Raw genomic sequence first — 19,441 nt, 5'->3', positions numbered from 1 at the left:
TTTAAAAACAACATTCGAATAATAATAGAATTTATGTTACACTTAATGTAAGAGAATAATAATAATTATTTATTTATTTAATTTTTTAAATGTAAACTGAACTTTATTGACTATAATGACTCCTTTTCCAGTCTTTGATTATTTAATTGTAATTAATTATTTGCATGCAATCAAAAACTATTTTTAATAATGCCAAAGAAGTATAACTTCTTACGCGCGTACATAAGTACACGCACCCTTTTTTATCATATTTGGATACTACATTGGCTAAATATTACGGCTACATTAAAAAAAATTCCATGTGTTTTAAATTTCAAATTAATCTGTAAAGTGACGGATTTGATAGAAACATGTGATTTTTCTAGAAAACTAATTAATTTTAATAAATTATAATGTAAGTTATTATATTTATTTTGTTTCAAAACGAACCCTTTTGTTTGCCTGTATGCCAATTTTCATAATAACAGAATATTAATTAAAATAGTTATGACAAAAACTAACATGATTATACTATTTTGAAAGGCTGCCCTGTAAAGTTTACTATTTGTCAGATCCGTCACTATTCTACGACTATGACGAAATGTTTTAACAGCGCAAAAACGAAGGCTCACTTTCAGTACTTATCCAACAATGTTCTTGTCCTAACGAAATATTGGGCGCTTATTGCTGTATGTTGTTAAGGTGCGTACAGACTATATAACATAACATGTTATACAGTGAAACCTGGTTAAGTGAGACATCAAGGGACCTGCAATGTCGTTTCACTTCTAGAGGTATTCCACTTACCCAGTGTCTCAGATATACAGGTGTAAATAAATATCTGTCTCATTTACAGAGGGTTCCATTAATAGAGGTTAGAATACAGGTTATTTCAGTCATAGAGGTGCGATCATTAAATAAAATAACGTGTTATGTATGTAAATGAGTTTAAATAAAAAAAAATAGTACATACGTAAAGGTAATCATACAAATGTAATCAACAAAAATATTCAAGCACGTTTTTACACGTAAAATGTACGAATATGGAAACAGAATGTATCAATTATAAAAATCTGTCATTTTAGTTTGTCGTTTGGAAGTATCAGCCATCAGATGTTTTTCGATGTTATAAATTTTATCAAATATGCTTTGGTCACCAATTGAAGACATTTCAAAATAACTGTGCAAAGTTTCTAGTGCTTTTACTGCTTCGCGTTTAGAAATTTTTACTAAATTTACTTCCGCACTCATTTCATCGTCTTCTTCTTTTGTGGGTAGAATAAGAATGAGTAAACAAACAATGTTATCTCAGTTACAGAGGTTTATGCATATAAAATTTACTCGCTGTCTCAGTTATAGAGGTAACTATGATGATAAATCGAAAGAACAAATCCCAGATATAGAGGTTTACCTCGTCCCACTAACAGAGGTAATTTAGTGCCAAAGTGTTGGGACCTCAGCATGAGTTCCAGTTATGGAGGTTTCTCACTTATCCAGGTCCCACTTAACCAAGTTTCACTGTACAACATTGCTATACAACATGTTTTGAATGAACAACAACACTGAATGTTATAAAACATGTTATAATAACATGTTATTGATATGTATGCTAGGACGAACCCAGCATCTACGTTTTTTTGTTTTTCTTTTGTTATTTAAAATGGTTATATAACATTGTTATATTGCATTGTTATTCTAATGTGTACAGTATTGTTTTATGTTATAGTGTTGAATAACAAGGTTACATAATGTGGACGTGTTAAAAAACACAAGTTATATAATATGTTACATAGTCTGTACGCACCCTTACGTGTGTAATCAAATCGCTTCTTATTGTCATTAGAGTCGTGAAAGCGATAAAGAAAAGTCTCAATTACCTCTCAGGCGTGGCAAGAGTGAGGTTAGGAGCGGGGAAGGCGCCGTCCGCCGCACATATGACGTTCACTGTGTCATCGTCAGTCTTATTCTGCACCAGCCGGAAGTTCGTCTCCGGCGCTGAAAACATAAAAGTACCTAAGTTAAAAGAAAAAATATTATTATGAATAAAATGAAATTAATATTTAAACTATTACATAAATGTTATCTTTTATTTAGTTAAAGAACTACTTCTTTTAAAAAAATAAAATGAATCAGTGGCGCTACAACCTCTTTTAGGTGTGGGCCTCACATTTCTGAATCTGTTTCATGATCATTTTTCAATCTAATAGGCAAGTAGGTGATCCTGTGCCTGACACACGCCGTCGACTGTTTGGGTCTAAGACATGTCGATTTCCTCACAATGTTTTCCTTCACCGTTCGAGTGAATGTTAAATGCGCACATAGAAAGAAATTCCATTGGTGCACAGGCGGGGATCGAACCTACGGCCTCAGGGATTAGACTCGCACGCGGAAGCCACTAGGCCATCACGGCTCTACTTCTTTTAGTGTTTCTTTTAACGATTATTGATATCTCCGATCTTTTATTTCTTCTTAACTGATACAATTTGGGTGAAGTGTAAGTATGAAAGCGACATGCAGATCTCTTTGTCTCTTTTTCTTGGGTTGTAGCTTTATTCTTTGAGTCGGTAACAACTGTAGTTTAGTATTAAGTTTTTATAATACTATAATAGTTATTGAATTAAAGAAAAGTTTAGTGGAATTTTATGGCCACCCGTCCGTAACCCGGGCTTATTTACAACCTTTTTATCAGAAAAATTTACGTCAATTTCGCATTTAAAATATTAAATTAGGACGACAGTGTATAAAGGTGTTTATATGTATGAATTTTAAACAATATTTTTATAGCCCAAACAATTTCCTTAAGCCAAACTGTCTGGCACATTTTTATTTTAACTTTTAAGCCGAATTAGCGTTTGTTTCCAACTTTTCTTGCTGTTTTCGGTTTTAATTGTACTTGTTTGGCTTAATTTCGCTTTAAATTTAATGTATTTTTTAAACGACGCTTAAAAGTTATATTCCTACGTCCCTGTTGGAGTTTATTTGCTTATATTTTAATATGTAACGAATGTTTAGGGCTACCACATCAAGATATGAAAAGCAAAATTACTAGATAATTTTGGTAACAATTGATCAAGGCGTCTTTACTCTTTAATTAATATCTGAAATACTGAAATGCCCGGTGAAATAGAATTTATTCTGAGTTAAACGACATGTATCAAAAGATAGACAGAAACAAGGGTTTTCTCTCTTGATTGCACACAATTGCTATACAAGAGAACTTAACACAAATCAAAACAAAATTATGTTCAAATGGCGATTTATTGATCGCAAGTGAAGAGTATTAAACAATCAGGAACATTTATAATAGGAAGTAATTCAGCTTTCTTGAAAATTGTTTGCTCTTATATATACTTGATACGGAAATATACACTATACTGCGAAGAAATCACAAAAGCTGTCGATTTATAATAGGCAAAAGATCGCGCAAATTAGACGGAAAGCTATACTTGGCGTTTTGTGAACTCTCTCGAGATAGTTCTTTGAACCGCTCTCACAATTATACCGAGTGCCGTAGTATACACACTTTAATGGAGTTCTCCGTACAATTTATTTAAAGCGGAAGGGATATTTTAATATCAAGGGAATTATTCCGCTACTGAAGCATTAAAACCAATAATAGAAACGGTATAGATAAAAGCAAAAACTTTTTACCAACTACAAATTATATAAAAATATTTTATGTTGACACGGTATTTATGCTAATAAAGTTTTTTTACTGTGTATATATCTTAATATATATAAATTACGTGTCACGTTGTTTGTTCGCTATGGACTCCCTAAACTACCGAACCGATATCAATCAAATTTGCACACCGTGTATAGTTTGATCCAACTTAAAAGATAGGATAGCTTACATCTCAATTTAAACCCGCAATGTAATTTTATTGCAAATTATTTGTTTATTATTTGACAGAATTCTAACAGATGGCGCTGTATTGAAAGTACCAACGTTTCACATAAGCTACAATTTAATGGCATAGCCACCAAAAAAGCATGTTGATCCCCATGACTTTACTACTATGTAATATAATAAAAACCTTTGCCACAGCAGCGCTTGGCCGAGTCTGCTAGTATTATATATAATATACATATACAGTGAAAAGCAACTAACATCCTAGACGACGCCAACATCGTCTAATTCATAAAGTGCAACAGGCTCAAGTGGCTGGGTCATGTGCACTGAATGGCGAACGACAGAACCCCAAGATCCTTACTGAACTCACAACCCGGTGGCAAGAGAAAACCCGGTAGACCGAGGCTGCGTTGGTGGGATGGAGTGTCGTGGAGATGGTAGTGGAGATGTCAAGGACCTCGAAACAACAGGGGTTCGCAATTGGACGAGGGAAGCACTAGATAGATTGCGATGGCGAAGTGCAATTGAGGAGGCTAATGCCCACAAGGGGCTGTATAGCCATTGATGATGATGATGATTATCTAATATATAAAATTCTCGTGTCGCGGTGTTTGTGGTTAAACTCCTCCAAAACAGTTTGACCGATTCTCATGTAATTTTGTGTGCATATTGGATATAACTGAGAATCGGACAACATCTATTTTTCATCCCCTTAAATGTTAAGGGTAGTCTACCCCTAAATATTTTTTTTTAATTTTTAGATATATTTTTTTGTTTTTATTTTTTTTATGATACAGCATTAAAAAATACATACAACCCTAACTTTCACTCCTCTACGATCAACCCCTATTTTTTATTACAAATGAAATAATACATGGCAAAACGACGTTTGCCCGGTCAGCTAGTATATATATATATATATATATATAAAAATCATATTCGTGTACAATAAAAGTATTTTCTATCTAGATGCTTATATTCAGAACATTTCAACTTCGATAATATAACTTGCCACAAAAATGGCGTCGTAAATTTTCAAACTGTCACGAAGTTTTGTGGAAAAATGCACACATTACACATAGACGATATTATGCATGGTAAGGGCAGATTTATTGGGGTGCCCTGATTTTGAACGAGTTTTCTCGTCTTATTGTTTGCGAAAACAAAATATGATCAAACTTCATACATCACTGTTATGTAGTCCTAAGGGTTTAGAATACGGGGACTGTTTAATTAAAATTCATTCAATTTATTATACGTAACTTCCATATTGGCTTGCAAACTTTTAAAAGTTTCTATTAAATCAAGCGAATTCCATTCATGAAATATAAATAAATAAAACTTTTTGAATTTAACATGTGTGTTTCTAACTAGTTTTTGGAATATTTAACATTGAGCTGGCCAAAAGTATTGAAATATTTAGTTCTTCGGTAAAATCACAGATCTCAATTGAAAAAAATTTAAAAACGCTCGTTTCATTATATCACATATTAACTATATTTGACGAAAAACATAAAACGAAAAACTTTTCGGTTTAATTTCTAAAACATTTCTATTATTTTGAATGCAAATAATCATTATATAAATTAAAACAATTATTTATTTACGTAACTAAATTCTTTGTCCACTGCAAACAATGTTTTTTTCGTTCGCCGGAATTTAAATTAGCGAATCTCGCGAATGCTTAAAGCATATGCATCTTCATTCATTACGTTCATTCTTATGTTTAATTTAGAGAATACTCTTTATTCATGTTGATTCTATTATGCTACATATAGTTATAACAGCACACAGTTCCTTAGTTCTTTGTACAGAATTAAATTTAAAGCTTTAAAGCGTGTCAATTACTTCGGTTGATAGTAAACTTGAATCACAACACGGTCATACTCGAGTCAGATTTTTTTTTAATTTTTTTTTTATAGGATGGGGGGCAAACGGGCAGGAGGCTCACCTGATGTTAAGTAAAAATGTAATATTCTTTAACTTTAATATATTCATTTAAGTTTCATTTAAATGTGTGAAGGACCGGCCGCGGTATCACATCCGCCAAGCTTCTAAGATAACGCAAGATACCCAGTAGTTCAAGTTAATATCAGCTAACCTTTAACAATAAAGTGTCACCAGAAGGAGAAGAGGAACTCACGTAAGCCAAAGATAATATTCAATATGATTGTAGTATCTATTCGAGCGTATATTGTAAGTGTATGAAAGCGAGAAAATCATCATCTGAAAGGCCGAATTTACGAAAATAAATAAATCCTTTATTCCCATTTCATTGTGTGAAAACATTTTAACAATTTTGTCCCGACTATTAACCGCATATGGCATTCGCCGTTTCCTTCCGTGAGCCCATACAAGTATAGATATAAAAAGATTCGGATACCAGATGCTGGTTCGTATAAAACTTGCTTAGCTTTACAAAAACATAAGGTTGTGGCCTAAGTTACAAACACTTTACTTTAAAAGGCTTTAAATGAAAAAAATAATAATAATAACGCCACATTAAATTCCATACTGTTATATCCAAGAGTAATAAATAAAATTCTCGTGTCACAATGTTCGTTTCCCATGCTCCTCCGAAACGATTCGACCGATTCGTATGAAATTTTATATTCATATTCAGTAAGTCTGACAATCGGCTACTATCTATTTTTCAAACCTAAGGGATAAGGGGGTGTCCACTGTCCACTCCAAAAAAAATATTATAATTTTTTTAGATTTTTTTTTTGTTTTCATTTTTTATGATACAGCATACAAAAATACATACAACCCCTAATTTTTACCGCTCTACGATCATTCCCTTTTTTATTATTGTAGACAGTTATTTTTATTGAACTAAAAATATCCTAAAAATAATAAATATGGCAAAACAAACGTTTGCCGCGTTAGCTAGTAACATAATAAAATTACATATCAAATAGGTGTTAATTTTGTTTATTTCTTTTTGTCGACGTTAGATATTGTTATTTCCATTTCTTTGTGTTCTGCGGCCACAACCTGAACTCCTGAACTTTTCATATGGATCTATTGTACATGTATTTTATAAAGCAAAAAAATATATTTTAAAATACCCATTGTCGCACCATAATCATAGGAGTTTTATACCTATTATTAAATAGAGAGACGTATTGGTGTTGGTGGTAGCGAATCTCTTGTCGACAATCATTAATAGAGTTTTCTTTGTACGCAATAAACAATTGTTTGTAAAAAAAAATCGTGGCGAGGTCGGGCGAAATGTTATACGAATTTGAACACGTATACGGGCACAGATGATCAGCTATTTAATTATAAATTAATATTTTAAACACATGTATTAAATTTATTTAACACAGAGATACTGACGTTTAAGGGTTCTAGAGCTGGGTATATTTTCTATTAATAAACATACTAAAATTTTACCTTAAGCTTATAGCTTATACCAAAGTACGGTAGGTAGGTATACGCAATGAAAAGGGACGTTTTACGAGGTATGGACGAAATATGAAATTCGACCTCTGCAAAACTACGGAACATATTATTTTAGTCAAGTTTTATTGATTTAATTTGAATGAAACAGTATAATGTTTTGCATCTCAAAATTTAACGTTATTTCTAGGAATAACTAGGATTACCATATCCGGGGAAAGAGAATGTGAAACAAAAGATGAAACAATGGCGCGTTCCGTTTTTATCGGCCAACAGCATCTCTACAGTCAATTTATTCTGAATTGATTTAAAAGGTAAACAAAGATGGCGTACTTTCAAACCAGAGACAAGGTGTGAGAATCGAAAAAAATATTAAAATGGTGGAAGGTTTTTGGTAAGTTCCAAAGTTTTAAAATATATTTTACCTGACTTGTATTGACTATTTCATTTGATGATGGTTACCTTTAAATGGTTAACTTATATTGTTATGTTAACAGTTAAAGGTACTTAACATTTACGAAAAGATATTATAATTAAATTACCGCTACAAAAACGAATCTAATTTGTAAACAATTATATTCAAAGAATGTTTAAGTTATGTATTTAATTAAGTTTCACAGATTACAAATCATTCTCCACTCTATAAGTCTTTCATAACAACCTCACGTATATTTTGAATCTGCATTTTTGCATGGTTGTTGTGTGACGATTTTGTCGATTTAAGATTACGATTTATTTAAAATCGTACAAACGTCAATGAATCGTATATACGATTTTTATCATTTAGAACGATTTGAATTATATTTTTATTTAAATATATTGGATTATAATAGTATCCATGTTCTCAATTTCATAATACGTTTAAAAAAGTATGCGGTTAGTGATAAAAACTATATTTTTCCTCGCGCTAATGTTTTAAATACATTAAGTTTCTATTTAGATTAAAGTTCTCTAAATTATTGTTTCTTGCTATTGTTTTTTATTACCTGATTGTAATTACTATGAAATTGTGTAACATAATATTTTCTAGAATTCATAAATTTAGAAAAAATATCTATTAACTACAGACGCGTTGACACGCGACATGATGCATCATCACTACGTAAACGGTCGCCCAATCTCAAAATACACACAGAATCAGACGCCATACAGCACTAGTTTCCTATACTTTGTGTACATATCGCTTTGTATCGTCGAATAGCAAGATAATTAAAAAGTCCTTAAAATAATTCACCATGTGAAAGTTGTTTGTTTTTTCTGTTGGACTTCTATCGAAAACTATTTAACCTACGTCAACAGTTCAAATCCATTTAAAAGTATAATTCGTACGAAATGCAAGTCTCAACACTCTAGTCCTATTTTGGGTTAATATTTTTACCATACATTTAACTTTGCTCATGCATATTAATCCTCGAAACCTTACCACAGGTAGAACAACAAACAGTACAGAATTAATAATACGTTTAAATGTATTCTTAATTCAAAAACACTCTAACATAAAGAATTTTTATTCAAGAGCCAAATTGTTACAACATTAATTAAATTGATGATTTGGTCCTTCGGTTTTTTAAGGACGGATAAAAAATCAAATATATGACATATCAATATTAGACACATGGAGTGAATATTATAAAAAAAATAGATTACCTAAAGCTCTCATTCAAGCACTAATATATCACGATTGTTGACTGAGAAACATTTTAAGCCTTGAATAAGTAAAAGTGTTCTGACGGATTCCATACTAACCACAATTGCTATGAATTATTTTCGCTTTTAATCTATTTGAGGGTTCTTTCGTCAAGTTAATATTTAGTTATGGTCATATCATAGGTCTGCATCAGTTGCTCATAATTTTCAATAGGAAGATAATAGTCTGGATACAAACTGAACCGCAAACTCGTAATTAAGCTTGCCATAATTTTTACTAAATGTAGATTACACTGTGGTTGCACATGAGATCCGCGCTCCGCTCCATTAGTTAAATGAATTAAGTTTCCAACACACGAGTTTGCATGGTTTAAAACTTTAGTAAGCTTTCCTTAACTTTAACTTGACATATTCTGGCTATCTTTATAACCATCGTTATTTTTTAAACTGAACGTTGAAAAGCGTTTCTTTTATTACATTAGCTTTGACTTCTACGAGACTAGAGGGACGTAGGTTAAAATACCATAGATAATAAACCGTGTACACAGACTTTAGATCCTAAAATGTATTTTTCGGCGTCTATATTGTTTATTGACGTGATAACGTCTTTAAAATCGTTTTAGTCGGGTGACATGTTCAGAAACTTGTGTCACACCAAAACCTCACGAGCGCGATCGCAGGTATAACGAGAGAGAGACGGACCCATCTCCCGTCTCATCTCGAGCGCTGCCAGTCATTCCGTGAATGTATGAAGAAAAATGTATATCATAGTCGAATAAGTAAACTTGTCATTTTACACCCGAAATTTATCATCAAAAGTGTGAATAAAACGATAGATGTAATTTAAAATTTGAAAAAATTGTTATCTTCATTAATTCCTTACTTCCCAAAAACTTATATAAAACATCTCGATCGTAAACCTACTTTACAAACAACCAATATTTTTTTTTTCGTATAATTAATAGTAATCTCTGTTTTTGTAGAATTCATTAGAATAAGTAATATGTGACTCGGAACAAATTTCGTGGAAACATTTATACGATTTACTACGAGTATAACGTGTATGTCAAAAATTTTAGTGTAAAATACGTGTCTTGTATTAAACAAGTTGACGAATAGGGATTGAGATATATTATTCTGTTTATATCAGCTAAGCTTCAGAGCTGATAGCACTTTGAGATGTTCCATTCATATAAAAGTCTAGTCCTCAATTTTCTATTTTTAGGAGAGAAAGAATTATACGAAAGAAATCTCTTATTAGCGATGGTATGACAGTTTTTATTTATATTTTTATATTAATTTAAAATTTTATGTTTATTATATATACGTGTTTATTTAAAACACAAATATACAATTAACAATATTATTTTCCTTGAAATGATTTTTAAATTTACAAGGTTATTTTGTGTTTAATTATATATAATTTAATCTCATAAACGAAATCTAGTTGAACGAAAGCTTAGCAGAATAAGGATTAGCTTTAGTCAGCTTGATTAGAGAATTACTTGAAACTTTGAAATCTTTAAATCAAGATAATATCAAGACTGGATTTAATCAAAATCTTAATCCTGTTGAGAAGGATGTTTTCAGACTGAGAGAGATCTACATGTATATTATGTATTGTTATACATCTGTGCGGAGACACCAGAGATTCTTTGGTTATAGTGTAATTTTATAGCATATAAAATCGTGGCTAAAATTGACTATCCAACAAATCAATCCTAAAAAAATAAAAAAATAAAATAAAATATGTTTATTAAGGAACATAAGATACATGTATCACTTATTCCACGTCATTAAATTTGAATTTGTAGGCATTCCTACTCATCGGCAAAGAAGACAGAGAGTGTAGGCCGAGAGAAAAAGCCGGCGTAAAAAACTCTCGGTACTCTTTTAAAATATCAAATCATCAAACAACACTTATTTTAAAAGAAATATCGCAAATTAATTAGAAGTAGCCTGTCTAGCACTAGTCCCAGGCCCTTTTATCAATTAGATAATCGTTGACTTTATAGTAAGCCTTTTTGCACAGCTTTTCTTTAATACATTTATTAAATGTATTGAAAGGCAGAGATAAAAGAGCCTCTGGGATTTTATTAAAGAAGAGTATCCCTTTTCCCATAAAAGAATTACTAACTTTAGATAGTCTAGTACGGGGAAATTGCAGCCTGCGTTTGTTCCGTGTATTAACATTGTGCGTATGTTCTATTCTAGTAAACTAATCACTATTTTTGTATACATACATAATATTTTCATAAATATATTGCAAGGGAAAGGTAAGTATATTAATTTCCTTAAATTTATCTCTAAGAGATTCCCTACATTTTAAATTATAGATTGCACGAATAGCCCTCTTCTGCAGGATGAAAATAGTTTCGATATCAGCAGCATGACCCCATAATAATAAGCCATAAGTTATTAAGCTATGAAAGTAACTAAAATAAACAAGTCTAGCTGTATCGACATCAGTTAGTGAGCGAATTTTTTTAACCGCGTAGGCTGCAGAACTAAGTCTCTTCGCTAATCCGTTAATATGAGGGGACCACTGAAGTTTTGAATCCATGGTGATTCCGAATCAGTACATAAGACTAGAATTCTGCAGCTTTGTAACTTAGTTACGATTATTTGATTACACAAGACTCCTCAGTTCGAGTCTCGTCGAAATAATCATCTTGCATTAGTAGATAGTTTCAGTAAATGTAGTCTTGCGCAATGGTAGCAGAACAACATTTGTATAAAAACAAACTGCGTAAAAATAAGATTTTTTATCTTAAGGGTAAAACAATGTTGATAGTAAAGATGAATTTTGCAATAATCTAATCTCAAAGGGGTAAATTATGAACGGTTGTATAGAAACCTATCTGTCTTCATCGGCCAAGGGTTAAAATTGCCTCTAGTTCGAACATATTTTGTCCCACGTTTATATATAAAGTCTATATACAATAGCTTAAAGCGTAAAACAGCGATATTTTTTGTTAGAAACTTTTTAGATAACTAATTCCTGGATCGTGTAGTTTATGACAGAGGCAACCTATAACCTAAAAGTATTTTTCTAGATTATTCTATTAACCTTACGATTTACAGCCTAGCGTAATAACGTCAAAGGTCAAATAGTCTTACATATATCACTAGACTAACAATAAACTGTTATGATCAATAAAAACTCACCAAAGACAATCATTTGTTTTGTTTTCGAATCTTCCTCCATAAAAGTGGAGACTACGCAGGTATAATCTCCCGAAATATCTGTGTTTGGCTTCACTATTCGTAGTGCTCTGTGCATTTTTAATGGGTCATTAGAGGCTTTATATGTTAGGTCCACACGGCCTCGTAATATGCCCATATCTTGTGGCTTTTGCGAGGCAATCCATTGGTATACGGGCCTCGCTTTGTTCTTGAAGAACCACTTCACCATGAGACCAGCTGTGTCGTTACCATATGTGTAGTCACAGTCCAGTAACACCGCGTCCTCAACACCATACTGAATTATTTCCGGCACAACTACTTTCACTATTTTCACTGCGTGCAGTCCTGTAACAAGAATTATTCAACAATTAATCTGAGTAGATCTCATAGTTTAATATTCAGTGACATATCCCAACTTGACGGCTCATTGGTCTAGTGGTTAGTACCCCTGACTGCGAATCCATGGGTCCCGGGTTCGATCCACGGCTGAGACAAACATCGATGTGATGAGCATTTGGTGTTGTGCTCAGGTCTTGGGTGTTTAAATATGTATTTATATGTCTATCTATCTATAATATGTATGTATATCCGTTGCCTAGTACCCATAACACAAGCTTCACCAGCTTAGCATGGGACTAGGTCAATTGGTGTGAATTGTCCAATCATATTATTATTATTATTAAAAACTTCGCGCGGCCTACGTTACTTAGTAAACCTAGTGGCTTGAGCGTACGACTCAAGTCCCTGAGTTCGAAGATTCAAACCAGGAAGTGCACTAAAGACATTTTTTTCTTTTCGCATTGTAAATAATAACATGGTGAGGAAAACGACCTGCCTTAGACCCAAAAAGTCGACGGTCACAGAATCACCAACTTGCTTAGGGATAATTTAGCATTGTAGTGGTGTAATAGGAGCAGTTATTTTAAAGTTTATTCCTTATCGTCATAGAAATCCTCTTTATACTTACTAAAAATCGTTATATTTTAATTTATCTGTTTAGTTGCGGGATATGTATCTAGGTATTATTATTAAAAACAGTTTTATTTCTGAATCACATTTCGCACATCAAATAGTAAATTAGTAATAGCAGCTTTTTCTTGTTTTAACTAGAAACAAATTTACTTTACGATAATTGGTTTCCATCCATGAATATTGATTAAATAAACTAACTTTTCAAGGATAATAAATTATCCTCAATTAAGCTTTTGAAAAAGCTTTGCTTGGTTTGGCACCCTTAATCGAACGGGTGGATTATTCTATTATTAAACACTTATGTCATATATCAAGGACTTTTTTGTTTTCGCAGCGTACGCATATTGATACATTGTCGAAACGTATTATATTTATTAATATAATATCATTAAATATATTTATTTTTAGTTCATTAAGAAACTCCAAAAGTTTAAAACTAAAACTGGAAACAGCGTAAGTAGGTACCTAATTAAATGAAAATTAGCCACGAGATGCTAAAGTAAGTATTTGTCTCAAAAAAAACCTCTTAACCTACTTACAATTTTTGTTGCAAAACTGGAAAATTATTTAGACGCAACAACGCTGATGAATAATTTAACTCTAATTTTCTCATAAGTTTAATTAAAGAGTAAGCTCTACAACATATTACGGTATAAAAAATGTGGTAGATATGTGATTTCAAATATAATATATAGGTATAGAATTTTGTATATTACTAATCAAAAAACAAAACGCGAAAAAATCTAAATAAATTGTCAAATTCTGAATTACATGATCCTAGGTGAAAAAACTATTTCATATAACCAATATACACATATGTGTATATACTTAATAAATTTACCTTTACATATACCGACAGAACTTTTTGGTCGCAAATAAATTTGGTGCTATTATATGTTATAAATAAACAAATGAATTTTATAGTTTATAGTAATGCAATAGAAAAACAATTCAATATGGTTTCACACCAAATCCGTCCTTCAAAATGTCTGTTAATCAAACAATACAACTCCTTTTGATTGTAATAATAACTTTGCCGTATCATATTCTGGTGACAAGGGATTCAAATTAACAAAATTAAATTGTCTGGGTGTAGATTTCGGTATCACGTCGGGCACACTTAAAAACTTTTAAGTATTGATTCAGGCAGTTTTACTTGCGAATTTTACGTTTACAGTGGACTATACATAGTCATATCATTTCAAACTCCGTAGATCTACAAACAGCGGTCGTAAAGCATATTTTGCAACGCCACCACTATGTGAACCTGTCCATCGAAGTATATCCGAACCTTTAATAAAGGGGCATCCTGATTCTTATATAGATACATATAGGATTTTCTGAAGGCCTATTTATTTTGTTTTTTAAGTCTGTATTGTTGTCCTGCTAATGACTAAAAATATGATTTTTTTAAAAATACAAAGTAATTCAATTTTTTTTTGGGAACGCTGCCAGTATCTTCAGAACTTTACCTTTTAGAAAGGGACTCCTTTTAATAATATAGTTAAGGTATTATATTTTAAGGTTAGTTATTTTTTTATTATTCTTTTTTGTGTTCCTTCTGTTATAATAATTAGTTATTTGTTTTAAAAATCTTTGATGTATATTTTGCTATTACAATAACAAATTGTTTTTTTTAATATTGAACTGGGGCAGGGCAGGGGGCTCAGGCTATCGTTGAAAATTAAGCCAACATAATATTAGTTATATTAATAAGTAATATTAATTATTATACATACGCCATAATTGTTGTACATAAAGCCGCAGTCTCTTTTGAGAACTAAATTGTAAAAGAAACAATAATAAATTTGGTTATATCGGAAATTCTGTGAGCCAGATGCAATCAACAACTTCAACTATTACGTCATACATCACAAACAACAATCGTTATTTGGATAATGATATGTCATTAATTAAATTAACTCGTGACCACGCAAGTGATAATACGCGAAAACATACATAATTGTTACATTTACATAATGAAACTATGATTTCCAACGAACACAATTATACTATATTTAGAAATATGTGTTATGAACGTCCAATAACATAACTTTTATAAATAATTTTCTATTATAAATCGCTGGACGTACGATTTTAATGTGTTAATAAATAATAACCCACTTTTCTTAAATTTATTACCTAAAAACATGAGGCGAGTTAAATAAGTATATATAACAGCTGTATCTTGCCTAATATGTCCATTTGGGCTTGAAGAATAAATCATATATTTCATACAATAAAATTACAACAGTCATAATATAATATTGCAAACAGAAACCACAATCTCCCACTAAGAGCACTTGCAACACAAAATCCTTACTAACAAGGTGAATGTCACATTTGTGAGGTTGAGGTCAGCAGACACGAATGCATGCAGCTTTCAACAGGGCAGGATTTTTATAAGGGTCCCGTGTAGGGCTCAGCTCAGCTTTAAATTATATCATAACAAATTTATTTTTTAAATAATATCATGTACCCCTCTGACGCAACACCGTTATATAAAGAAATGGACAACAGATACCAATAGCTTTGATCGGATACCTCACATCAGACCGGACAAATTCTCAATTAGTAATAATTCCATAATATAGATTATCGCGCACCTCATATCGGGCCGATGAAATAGTCATATTTAGTTAAGTAATTTCACTTAATTTGTCATATTTTGGTTGATATACGAGTATAAGTTGCAAACATAACTTCATTAATAATAATGATAGTTTATTTATTCAATCGGAAAATATTCGTCCATATGGTATTGACTAAGTTACAATATTGGCCTAAATATTATATTAGTAGGTTAAAGTATAATCAATATTAAAAAGGGTACAGTCAGTCCATTGCAATGACCCATGTATGGGCAACTATTACCTCCAGCATGCTGTTAGGGCTTCCCCGCACGCGCCGTACCAGATATGTACATTGTACACATCCGGACTTTGAATTCACTACTTCAGTCCCTAGTTCCTTATACCAGTCGTTAATAAATGCGACATCAAATTTTTTTCACTGTTTGCACTTGTGCTTTAAATAAATAATTAGTTATGTATAGATATAATTATTCACGTTTAAGTATAACTTAGATCATCGTTTCTCTTAGGTCGCGACCCTTGGGGAGTTGAGTTTGTTTTAAAAGGAGGTCGCTGACTGTTGAAAAATAATAAATACAAACTATACACAAGATTTGTTAAAAATAGCGCGCTATGTACAATATACATAATATTATAATATTACAGTGACGGGGTCGCAACACATGTGGTGGTTTCTTAACATTTTGGCTTTTTCGCGGGTCGCAACATAAAAATGGTTGAGAAACCAAAAGTCTTAGATAATTCCATTTTATAAAACTTAAGTGATAATAGTAGGGCAACGGGGTGTCTTAGCGAAAAATTCAAATTAATATTAAATTACATTGATTACGAAAATATACGAAACTCCAATGAGCCTTAAATTTTAGGCTATACCAAACTCTTGAATTTACTCACAAAACGTCCTGTGCCAATTATCGAACTCAGTCCCAAAGGTCTCGTCTGGGGCCCTATTAACGTGGACATGTCCGGCATGTCCGTCCCATTCCAATTTCCCTACTGTTACGATTGTGTCAGCGTCTTAACTTTCGAGCATCATAGTGTCAGGTGCTTAGCGGTTCACAATTGTCGACTTGTTAGAACTGAAATGTTATTCTAAATTGTCTAGACAGTGTTGAAATATCACGTTTGCAGACATTTCAGAAATGTGTGACATTTTCTGGACTGTATGACATATGCAAAGTTTTAAACGCTTTTTCAAATGTTAGGAGTAGGTATTTCAGTTTATTGTCTTCTGAGTTTAAGGTTATTTTGTCATTTAACTAAGCTTATTATATATATTTAACAGAAACTAACGATGTACTAATTAATCAAAAGAGAAAAGTGTAATAAAAAAAGTGTGTGTGTGTTAGCTACGACGCACGATTGGAGTTTACTCCTTACGAACGATAAAATGGCGATAATGTTCTGTGGCTGTCGAGCATATTTTCATACTAAAGGTGGTAAGAATATATGTTTTTATAATATAAATGTTTGTAGTAGTAATACAACGTACCTACATCATCTATGCCCAAATAGGATTTTCTTTCTGTGACCAAAGTTACCTTTATAGTAAGAGAAGAATAAGAATGAACAATCTTTTTAGTTTTAATTTCACTGACCATTACTATTGACAAAACTAGACAATCTTCTTTTATTTTTTACACCTGTCAACACTGACAATGTCTTTCTACGTAACGCCTCAACTTTTCGTGTTACACATAACGCCTCAACTTTTCGTGTTACACTTGATTTTACTCCTCATAAAATTTCTGTACCGGGCCTTATAACTCAAATCGTTTCTTAAGGAGTAAACTCCAAAAATCTACGCAACGCCAACGCTCTTGAAAATTAATAGTCAAATAATAATTAAAACTATTTAGACACAAATTACAAACAATGTATAAAAACCAAATACAAGTGTATTAAATCTAACCATGCAAAATAAACCAGATTGATCTAACGAAAGCCTTCATTCCGCCCATGCCATACAAAATCGTTACAATTTACGGTGTCATAACTTTCAACCATATCTAGCAAGGAATATATTTCCTACCTGTGTCAGCTACGTATATTGCCTACAAATTGTTACCATAATATACAAGCGCTACATTGCTCTCTTCGCATGACATGGCTGTTATCTGGGTCGTTAGTGCTTAGCGATGTACGCGTGTTTATCCAAGTTTACAGTTTTGCAGGTGATGTGGCAAGTCTAGTAATTACAGATAAGAAATGCGTTTACCCCTATGGAGCATACATCGTTTTGTAAGGGTGATTTAAAAGTTAATTTGAAAAGCTTTATTATGTATTATTATTTACGATATGTGTAAATAATAATACATAATAAAGCGACACAGAGTTTTATAAGACAATTTAATTGTAACAATTAAACTTTTGTTGACAATTAAACTGTATAGATTAACTTAGGTTAATCTTAGGATTTAAGGATTATGAAACAGAACTTTACGAAATTTCAATGAAGTTATACTTCTTTTGACGCGTTAGGGAATAATTATGAGAGTCAATTGTTTCTACTGTAAGTGTCGTTTTTTCTACAAACGTAGAAAAATCGAAAGACAAAATTTTTGAAAAGATTTTTATCTTGTTACGCCAAAGAAGTATAACTTCTATCTCGTGTTTTTAAGTAGGTACACATGTTTTTTTTAATTATTAAAGTAGGTATGTAACCTACTGTGAATTGAACCTAGATACTCAGGGAACAAATATGAACGATATTACTTTTTTTAATACATAGAACAGGGGGCAAACGGGAGGCTCACATGATGTTAGTGATATCGCCATGGACACTCTTAATGTTAGAGGGCTCGCGATTGTGTTGCCGGTCTTTTAAGAATTGCTACGCTCATTTCTTGGATTAATATTTATTCATAAAAACTAACATCATTTTTGAAAAATGAAAGTAAATCTTTCTGTCTGCTGTCTCGCTTGAAAACCGATTTCAATAAAAAATTTAACAATTTCCGAACAAATTAAAGATAGTATTTAAGCCTTAAGCTATTAAATTAACGTTCAATAACTGAGATCTAGTCTAGAATATTATTTTTTAATTCAATTCCGTTCACCCTTACACCCTTCAATGTTATTTATTTTTAATTTCGTTAGGGCTTCGGCGCGAGAATGTTTATTTAACTTGATAAAATATTCTTCATGGGTAAAGATCATTTGTTGATATTTTTTGTAATAGAAGTTAATAGGTAAAACATATTTTTGCCTGGCCGATTTGAAGCAATCGATTATATTAATTTCCAGAAATAATGATAAGATTATTTTTAAACATTTAACATTCGCTCAAACGGTGAAGGAAAAAATCGTGAGGAAACGACGGCGATGATCATGAAACTGATGCATATATCTGAGGCCCAGAGCTAAAAAGGTTGTATCGCCACTCATTTTTTTTAGATGGCTTCTAGGTTTAGGGTACTATATCAAGACAAATTATGTCTTTCGATCTTGTTTTATATTACAAGTTTCGCACTATATTATTGCACTACTTATATTTATACATATTTATTATATGGCATGTCTAGAAGAGAAATTATTTGCAATATGATCGCCAGTTCTACTCTAGTAAACTAAATACTTTGTTTTATATTTTGTAAACCACTTTTATATTCTCCCATGAAGTGTGGATGAAATGCGTTAGTTTGCTTAGTTAAATTTAATAACAATAGGAACGCCTTCAAACAAAAACATCGAACCTACGATGTTGTACTAATACAACAATTAAGCCGTGTTCCCAGAAACATAACAGAAAACATATACAGTCAAAACCGTTTACGATAACATCGTTTAGAACTACTTTAGAACA

The 19,441-nt window shown here is 31.9% G+C and overlaps 1 protein-coding gene and 1 long non-coding RNA gene across 2 annotated transcripts in view; one reads left to right on the top strand and one right to left on the bottom strand.

Moving 5' to 3' along the window:
- Window positions 1-19,441, bottom strand: part of LOC125057864 — a 75,532-nt gene that overhangs the window by 19,476 nt on the left and 36,615 nt on the right. Inside the window, exons 2-3 of the mRNA XM_047661787.1 lie at window positions 12,053-12,415; window positions 1,857-1,974 (exon numbers count right to left, since the gene is read on the bottom strand). Of these exons, the coding sequence (XP_047517743.1) occupies window positions 1,857-1,974; window positions 12,053-12,415 (481 nt within the window). The remainder of the gene's footprint in view (window positions 1-1,856; window positions 1,975-12,052; window positions 12,416-19,441) is intronic.
- LOC125057865 lies at window positions 769-1,060 on the top strand. The gene is made up of 2 exons (XR_007118274.1): window positions 769-853; window positions 884-1,060. It is a non-coding gene; the product is annotated as an uncharacterized LOC125057865 (long non-coding RNA).

The sequence above is a fragment of the Pieris napi genome, chromosome 17, assembly GCF_905475465.1.
Source record: "Pieris napi chromosome 17, ilPieNapi1.2, whole genome shotgun sequence".
NCBI classification, from domain to species: Eukaryota; Metazoa; Arthropoda; class Insecta; order Lepidoptera; family Pieridae; genus Pieris; species Pieris napi.
The sequence above is the reverse complement of the archived record's forward strand: the minus strand, read 5'-3'. Positions and strand labels throughout refer to the sequence as shown.